The sequence below is a fragment of the Anolis sagrei genome, chromosome 5, assembly GCF_037176765.1.
Source record: "Anolis sagrei isolate rAnoSag1 chromosome 5, rAnoSag1.mat, whole genome shotgun sequence".
Taxonomy (NCBI): domain Eukaryota; kingdom Metazoa; phylum Chordata; class Lepidosauria; order Squamata; family Dactyloidae; genus Anolis; species Anolis sagrei.
In genome coordinates this window covers 316,523-325,956 of record NC_090025.1, presented here as the reverse complement: position 1 = coordinate 325,956, position 9,434 = coordinate 316,523, and the positions used below count along the sequence as shown (strand labels likewise).

The following is a 9,434-nucleotide window of genomic DNA, read 5'->3' as shown; positions in this document are numbered from 1 at the left end:
TGGACTGGATGGCCCATGAGGTCTCTTCCAACTCTTTGATTCTATGATTCTATAATATGAAAGAAGGATGTATTTCACATTTTAAAAAAGGCAAAAAATTGAATGAAAGAGCAGAACAAGTCCTGCCCGACTCCTCCGAGCTCTTTCTTCGATAGCGTCACAAGCTGGGTAGATGCAGGGAACTCCATGGATGGAGCATGTCTGGATGTCACCAAGGCCAGGTCCAGACAAGCTTTCATCCCAGGAGAAGCTGCATTTTTTAAAAATGTGTTTTTTCCTGGGGTCCTGTCCACACCCACCCCAGAAGGCGTGCACTTTCTGGGGTGGGTGTCCAGACGTTCTCTTGGGACTAGCCCTAGAGAACGTGTGGGGGCCCTCCCCGCAAACCCCCAGACCCTTTAGAAAAGTAATAAAAACTTACAAACGTTGTCCAGCTCTCTTGACGCATAGAAATGACACACCAGGAAGGGGGGGGGGGAGCGATTAGCATCAAATTGCTTCCTGCAGTAAGGCCGCCGCGTGGGACACAAATAGGTGAAATAAATAAACAAGCAGGCCAGTGTTCTGCATTTGCAGGCGAAACATCAGGAGAAAGTGCCGCTAGACCACAGCCCTACAGCCTAGAAACCACACAACACCCCAATCATGAAGAGGAGAAGGGGGCCCATCTGTACTTACACAAAATGGCCACTGCGACCAGGGAGACGGCCAGGAGCAGAGCCAGGCAAGCCAAGGCCACCGGGACCCAGAGATGCCTCCTCCGGGGAGCGGCTTCCTTCAGAGGAGTCTCTGGAAGGAGAGAAATGGCGGGGAGAGGGACGTACTGGGTTAAGTTACATGGCTAAGTTTTTGCGGGATCACTACTGTGTGTGTGTGTGTTAAGAGAAAAAGACGCACCCTGTTGTGGCTGAAAGGAGAGATTATAATACCAAGACCCATCCTTTGTTTGAGGCAGAAAAGCACGTTGTATTTTCAGCTGAGACCCTGGCGTGGAATCTCCTCCAAAAGCCAACCAGAGTGAGGATAAAGGCGTTGACTTTCCCTTTTATACATCTTCAAATGCAGGCAAACAAAGAAACATGCTCCTACATACGTTGACATCATCGCTGCGTCACCTTAATCATCATAGAAATATCGAATTATATCTTTCTACACGCATGACGCATGTCTCAGCATTCAGCTCATAACAAGTTAGAGATACTAGTGTTCCGTCTTCCAGGAGCATAGCTTGCATTACCTTTTAGTTGCATGGGATAGCATTCCTTTGCATTTCCCCGGGGTTGCTACAATCTTAGCTGCACTCTGAAAGTTAACAGTATCAGAGGCTGGAAAGCCAGTCTGCAGGCCTCCTTTGCAGCTATTGGTTCAGAAAGGTATCTCTTTGGGTCTAGGGACCGCCTTTTCTCCCAGGGAAGAGATCTCCATTTTGGAATCTCCCCTGCCTTCTTCAGTTGAGAAAGAAAGCTTCAGATGTGCTGTGGCCAGGCAGGTACTCTGAGAAAACCATGACAAGAACTATTGAGTAATATTGAGATACTATAGATTGAGATTGAGTTATAGCTAATTGAGATAGATTGAGTATAGATAGACTATTGAGGTATTGAGTGATATAGATAGAAAGATCAATTAACTGATTAAGATCGAAAGATAGATATTGAGTCATTGAGTATTATTGAGCATTACTTCATCTCCAAAGCTAACCTTGAGCTAAGATAGGGAAAAAACCTGCTTTTTTTCTAACCATAGCAGCTCAGGGTTAGGGTGAAAGATTCCAGAATCTTATCTGCCTTTTGGGAGAAAGGTTACCTTAGTAACTGAAGAAAAGAAAGATCATGTCTATTGTTTCCCCAATTGACTGTTTTGTTTGTAACTTTAACCAGCTTTGCCAAGTCTGCAAGGACTTTGAGAAATAAATATTCTGTTTTGATGATTAAAGACTGAAGTAGCCTCAAGATACTCCACTTTGGCAGGAAAAACGAAATGCAAAGATACAGAACGGGGGACAATGCCTGGCTCGAGAGCAGTACGTGTGAAAAAGATCTTGGAGTCCTCGTGGACAGGAAGTTAAACATGAGCCAGGAATGTGATGTGGCGGCAAAAAAAGCCAATGGGATTTTGGCCTGCATCAAGAGGAGCATAGTGTCTAGATCTAAGGAAGTAAGGCTACCCCTCTATTCTGCTTTGGTTAGACCACTTTTCCTGGAATATTGTGTCCAATTCTGGGCACCACAATTCAAGAGAGATATTGACAAGCTGGAATGTGTCCAGAGAAAGAGGGCGACCAAAATGATCAAGGGTCTGGAGAACAAGCCCTATGAGGAGCGGCTTAAGGAGCTGGGCATGTTTAGCCTGAAGAAGAGAAGGCTGAGAGGAGACGTGATAGCCATGTATAAATATGTGAGAGGAAGCCACAGGGAGGAGGAGGAGGGAGCAAGCTTGTTTTCTGCTTCCCTGGAGACTAGGACGCAATGGAAGAATGGCTTCAAACTACAAGAGAGGAGATTCCATCTGAACATGAGGAAGAACTTCCTGACTGTGAGAGCCGTTCAGCAGTGGAACTCTCTGCCCCGGAGGGAGTGTGGTGGAGGCTCCTTCTTTGGAAGCTTTTAAGCAGAGGCTGGATGGCCATCTGTCAGGGGTGATTTGAATGCAATATTCCTGCTTCTTGGCAGAATGGGGTTGGACTGGATGATGGCCCAGGAGGTCTCTTCCAACTCTAGGATTCTATGACTGTGAGAGCCGTTCAGCAGTGGAACTCTCTGCCCCGGAGGGAGTGTGGTGGAGGCTCCTTCTTTGGAAGCTTTGAAGCAGAGGCTGGATGGCCATCTGTCAGGGGTGATTTGAATGCAATATTCCTGCTTCTTGGCAGAATGGGGTTGGACTGGATGAGGGCCCAGGAGGGGGTCTCTTCCAACTCTTGGATTCTAGGATTCTATTATTCTAATTGCTGAAAATCTCAAGCTTCCAAAGAAAGACCCTAGCAGTCCGCCCAGACAAAGAGAGAAGCACATCTTAGTCTATTTTTACAGGGTCTGGGTGTGACGGCACAACTAGGCTTCATCTTACACAGATCGATCAAGGGCCCTCCTTTTGACCTGTCAGGAGGGAGACTCCTTACTTTCAGAAGTAAGACGGTATGGCATGTACTAAGCCTTACCTGCAATGTATAGATAACACCTCCTCCCCTTTCTCCTCCCCCTTTCAACACAGATCTCCTTCAGCATCCTTTCGTCCTGTCAGCTTGGCCTCCTAATATAGAGAGAATCTTATTTTTCTACATTTCAGTGCTTCTAATGTACATACAATATATGCATGCATATCTGTATTTCCAATATCTCCACATCAACCCCAGTTGATGACAATTCACAGGCTGAGTAATTGGGGTAATTAAGGTCAATCGGTTTTGGGTCACCCCCAAAGGGGTATAACTGGGGAGAGTTTCCTGTTGTTGTGGCTGATATGTTCTGTGATGATGAGGATGATGGGATTCAGATTCCTGGCTCTTTTTCTGTGCCTCAGATCTCTGGACCTGCGGCTCCCACAGACAGCACAGAGTCCACATCAACACAGCAGTTCCCAAGAGAAAGGAATTTTAACGAAGGAGATAGCGAACAGGTGGGGAGGCATTCACCTCCTTCCCACGCTGATACTGAAAGTACTGAAAGCCTTGACAGTGACCTGACCTGGCAAGCTCATCTTGATCTCCGGGTCAGGCGGAGTTCTCGCCTGGCCAGCAGACGAGAGGCGAGCTCGGTGAAAGGTCATTGCAATGATTTCATGTAATGTTTTCATGTTAGAAAGGTATTTAGGCTTCTTGCAAACCAAGGGAAAGTGTCAGTTCAATGTAGCTTACTAGCCTGAAAGCTTCATGGAATAATCTTAGCCTGGAAAGCAGTATGCTTGGGATTTCTTGCATTGTGATTCATGGGGCAAATGTTTCATTGCTTGTACCTGGGACTCTGGTTTGAACTTTGCCAATAGGATTATGTCTCCTGTTTTTGCCTGAAGATCTTTGGAACTGTATTCTGCTTTTAACCTTAATCTGTGGAATTTTGCAATGCTTATTCTTTATTTTGACTTGGATTTTTCCCCTCAATAAACTATAAAACTAGAGGAAACCACAGGGAGGAGGAGGGAGCAAGCTTCCTTTCTGCTTCCTTGGAGACTAGGACGCAAGGGAACAATGGCTTCAAACTACAAGAGAGGAGATTCCACCTGAACATGAGGAAGAACTTCCTGACTGTGAGAGCCGTTCAGCAGTGGAACTCTCTGCCCCGGAGGGAGTGTGGTGGAGGCTCCTTCTTTGGAAGCTTTTAAGCAGAGGCTGGATGGCCATCTGTCAGGGGTGATTTGAATGCAACATTCCTGCTTCTTGGCTGAATAGGGTTGGACTGGGTGGCCCATGAGGTCCCTCTTTGCAGCCACTTCCAACTCTAAGGTATTATTGTTGCTGTTTTATTTTTAAGCAGAGGCTGGGTGGTCATCTGTCAGGGGTGCTTTGGTTATGCTCTTCCTGCATGGAAGAAAGAAAGGGGTTGGGCTGGGTGGCCTTTTGGGGTCCTTTCCAACTCCTATGAAACTCTGAAATGGCTCCATTGTCCCCACAGCCTGGAGAGGTGGTCTTTCGGGACTTTGGAAATCCCTCTTTTGTTTTGGCTTCTCAGTCGGAAGCGAGGAAGTTGAGAAATGGGCTGTCCGTCTCTTACGAAAGGCCGCTTGCTTGCTTGTTTTGGACTCTGGCTGGCAGCCTGCTCTCGCCTGGCCTCGCTCGTCATTCCTTCCTTCCTTCTTTCCTCATTGCAAGAGCAGAGACTGCAAGACCCAGCACTCGCCTTCTCAAGGCATTTCCCACCATATTCCTGGATTGCAGGCTCCTCGTTTCCACGGGGTCTGCTATTATCCACGGTTTTGTGTATCCCTGCGAAGGCTGAGGGTGCACCTGCCGTGGATACTGAACCCAGAGATGGCAATACAGAATCCCAGCCTTGGCCACTCTCCTAGCTCTCCACACATATACTTATCAATGAAACAGATATTCCATGAAGTCACAGCCTACCAAAGGTGAGTGAAAGGAGCTCCGCCCCCGGAGCCTTTACCTGTGGTACACCTGTGTGTCGTTGCTTCTAGGCACTGAAGGTTCGCCTTGGCCTTGAGCTATGGCACTTCAAGCGGGATCAAAGTGCATCCTTTCTACACTGTAGATGCGCCCAGAGTGAAAATACATAGATGAACTCCAAGGCCGTGAAAACACATTTGCAAAAAGGCCTAGGCCAAGCATGGGCCATCTTGGACCCTCCCTCCCTCCAAGGATTTTGGACCTCTAACCCTAGCCCTAGCCCTAGCCCTAACCCGTAGCCCTAACCCTAGCCCTAGCCCTAACCCCTAAACCTTAACCTCTAGCCCTAACTCTAACCCTAGCCCTAACCCCTAGCCCTAACCCTAACCCTAGCCCTCGCCATAGCCCTAGCCCTAACCCCTAGCCCTAACTCCTAGCCCTAACCCTAACCCTAGCCATAGCCCTAACCCCTAACCCTAGCCCTAACTCTAACCGTAGCCCTAACCCGTAACCCTTAACCTCTAGCCCTAACCCTAGGCCTAACCCCTAGCCCTAACCCTAGCCGTAGCCCTCGCCCTAACCCCTAACCTCTAGCCCTAACCCTAGCCATAGCCCTAGCCCTAGACCCTAACCCGAACCCCTAGCCCTAACCCTAGCCCTAGCCGTAGCCCTAGCCCTAACCCCTAACCCCTAACCCCTAGCCCTAGCCCTAGCCCTAACCCTAGCCTAGCTGTAGCCGTAGCCCTAGCCCTAACCCTAGCCCTAACCTCTAGCCCTAACCCTAACCCTAACCTCAACTCCCACCATTCCTCACAGCCCCTGGTCCTTTCCTTTTCCTTGGAGGGAGGGCCCAAGTTTGCCCATGCCTGGCCTGGACCTATCTCAAAGCGCCTCGCAGGATGCCGTTCCACAGAGCCCTCTCCATCAGCTCCAAACTGTATGCTATTTTGTAGATGTTTCCTCCTGCCATCCTTTGGCCACGATCCCTGCAGGGTTGGCACAATCAGGTCAAGCAAGGTCTTGGACTCCAGCTGCATTCACTTCACAGCATAGATGCACCCAGAGAAGGGTCATGGACCTTTGGAAACTGCAGTTCCCAAGAAAATCTCACGGAGACATGGCGTTTGAAGTAAGGTATGCCTGCATTCATTCCACAGTGTAGATGCAACCAAAGAAGGGTGCGGAACTTGGGAAACTATAACTCCCAGGAGGACTGCTATGCATGGAGCCATGTCATTTAAAGTGGGTTGCTAGGGCATTAATTCCATAAATAAGTAATTCATTCCATACTGTAAATGCGCCAAGGGAAGGGCATGGACCTTGGGAACCTATGACTCAGGACTACACAGCATGAAGTCATGGCGTAAGAATAATAATAATAATAATCATAGAATCATAGAATCCTAGAGTTGGAAGAGACCTCCTGGGCCAACCCCATTCTGCCAAGAAGCAGGAATATTGCATTCAAATCAGCCTCTGCATAAAAGCTTCCAAAGAAGGAGCCTCCACCACACTCCCTCTGGGGCAGAGAGTTCCACTGCTGAACGGCTCTCACAGTCAGGAAGTTCTTCCTCATGTTCAGGTGGAATCTCCTCTCTTGTGGTTTGAAGCCATTGTTCCATTGCGTCCTAGTCTCCAGGGAAGCAGAAAGGAAGCTCCCTCCCTCCTCCTCCCTGTGGCTTCCCCTCACATATCTATACATGGCCCTCATCATATCTCCTCTCAGCCTTCTCTTCTTCAGGCTAAACATGCCCAGCTCCTTAAGCCGCTCCTCATAGGGCTTGTTCTCCAGACCCTTGATCATTTTAGTCGCCCTCCTCTGGACACAATATTCCAGCTTAGAGTCAATATCTCTCTTGAATTCCAGGTAAAGTGGTCTAACCAAAGCGGAAGAGAGCATGGGGAGCAGGACTTCCCTGGATCTAGACACTAGGCTCCTAGGCCAAAATCCCATTGGCCTTTTTTGCCGCCACATGACATTCCTGGCTCATGTTCATCTTCCTCCCCATGAGGACTCCAAGATCTTTTTCACACGTCCTGCTCTCGAGCCAGGCCTCATCGTCCCCCATTCTGTCTCTTTGCATCATCATCATCTTTGTCATCATCATCTCCCAGCTCTTGCATGTAACCCAAGCAGAGGTGGCCCTAGGTAATTTTCAATGGCAAGCAAACAGTATTTTGGTGCCCCCCCCCCCCCCCGCCAAACTACAACTCCCAGATGTCAAGGTCTATTTTCCCCAAACTCCACTAGTGTTCACGTTTGGACATATTGAGTATCCGTGCCAAATTTGGTCCAGATTCATCATTTATTTGAGTCCACAGTGCTCTCTGGATATAGGTGAACTACAACTCTAAAACTCAAGGTCAATGCACACCAAACCCTTCCAGTATTTTCTGCTGGTCATGGGACTTGGGTGTGCCAAATTTGGTTCAATTCCATCATTGATGGAGTTCAGAATGCTCTTTGATTGTAGGTGAACTACAAATCCCAGTGACTACTACTCCCAAATGACAAAATCAATCCCCTCCAACCTCCCTGCCAGTACTAAAATTTGGGTGTATTGGGTATTTGTGCTAAATTTGGTCTAATGAATGGAAATACAATCTGCATATCAGATATTTACACTATATAATTCATAATAATAGCAAAATTACAGTTGTGAAGTGGCAACGAAATTAATTTTATGATTGGGGGTCATCAAAACATGAGGAACTTAACTAAGGGGTATTACACGGCATTAGTAAACTTGAGAACCACTGAACTGAACTAATGTTATGGTTGCGGGTCAACACAAGACGAGGAACTGTATGAAAGGGTCACTTCATTGGGAAGGTTGAGAAACGCTGGGATGGATGAACTCTGAGACTGTGAAAAGACATGTGCAAAAAGGCCGAGGCCAGGCAAGGGCCAACTTGAGCCCTCCCTCCCTCCCTGCCTGCCTCCCTCCCTGCCTCCCTCCCTCCAGGTGTTTTGGACTCCAACTCCCACCATTCCTCACACCCTCAGGCCCCTTCCTTTCCCTTTCCCCTTCCACTTAAGCAGCTGGGGCAGTGGGAGTCCAAAACACCCAGAGATTGGCCCCTGCCTGGCCCACCCCCAGCTCCAAGCGCCTTGCAGGAGGCCCTCAGAGAGCCCTTACCACCAGCTCTGAACTGCATGCTGTTTTCATAGACATTTCCTCCTGCCATCCTGTGACCACGATCTCTGCGGGGTGGGCCCCTCCTCCCGGCCTCAAATGTGGGTGCAATCCCCTCGGGGCGAGCGGCCTTTGGAAGCCACGGAGTGACCGACGGAGAGAAGTGTGTGGCTCCCGTGGCTTCCCGAAACAGCCTTTCTCCTTTCCTGACTCAGGCGCACGTGCCGCCGCGCTCGTTCCTCTTTCGCCAGATGTGCTGACGGAGCACCGGCCACCAGGAAGCCCTGCCTGCACATCTGTTTCGGGGATCCCTCCTTGGTTGCTAGTCTATTTTTATTTTGCGGTTAGGAATATTTCTATTTACCGTATTGACTTGAGTCTAATATGCCGTCGATGTAATGCGAGAACTTCAATTTACTAAACCCTGAAACAAAAAAGAGAGTGTTTACTGGCAAATATAAGGCATAAAAAGTGGCAAAAGCCCCCCCCCCCCTTTTGCCACTATACTTCTACTCTTTGTATAGAACTGTTAGTTGTAAGATTTAAACTGTTGTATCATGCTTAATCCTGCCCCTTTTTACCCTGCTTATGTATAGTTGTATGGATTGGTTGCTTGTAGCTGTCAATCAGTACTGTTTGGCTCCACCTCTTCCTGCCGGAGGGGAGAGCTTCCTTTTTCTTCTTCATTCTGCCATCAGAGTTCCTACCACATGGACATGAGTAAAAGACTTGATTCTAAAGGACCCTGATTTAAGTTACCTCTTAGCACCAGTTCTGAGGTTTTTTATCCTTGGGACTCATGCTTTATGTCCGCATCGTCCTGGATAACATTGAGGAGATCCCAAGCGCCTTCAAGCCGGTTCTTTTGGCACCAGAATTCCAGGGAAGCTCCTCGGATCCGAAACCAGTGCTTGGCAGCTACGACGCACTGGATGAGGGCCAACCAGCTGAGGCTTAATCCGGACAAGACAGAGGTCCTCCTGGTCAGGCGCGAGGGCGATTGGGGTCTCGGGTGGCTGCCTGTGCTCGGCGGAAGGGGTCCCACTCCCTCCCCCTGAGGACATCTAATCACCTCTCAACAAAAGATTGCTCCAGGCACTGCCAGGCCATCAAATGCTAATCAAGGTGGTCAGTTGAAACATTCACACCTACCTCCAGCAGACAAGAGTCCTTTGTCCCACCCTGGTCACCCCACAGATATAAAAACCCCTTTTCCTAGTTCCAACAGACCTCACTACCTC

General features: G+C 48.6%; 1 protein-coding gene across 1 annotated transcript in view; it reads right to left on the bottom strand.

The window, feature by feature from the left end:
- Nucleotides 1-8,374, bottom strand: part of LOC137097059 (hepatic lectin-like) — a 22,600-nt gene extending 14,226 nt beyond the window's left edge. Inside the window, exons 1-2 of the mRNA XM_067468362.1 lie at nt 8,197-8,374; nt 679-789 (exon numbers count right to left, since the gene is read on the bottom strand). Of these exons, the coding sequence (XP_067324463.1) occupies nt 679-789; nt 8,197-8,245 (160 nt within the window). The 5' untranslated portion in view covers nt 8,246-8,374. The remainder of the gene's footprint in view (nt 1-678; nt 790-8,196) is intronic.
- Between the last annotated feature and the right edge of the window lie 1,060 nt (nt 8,375-9,434).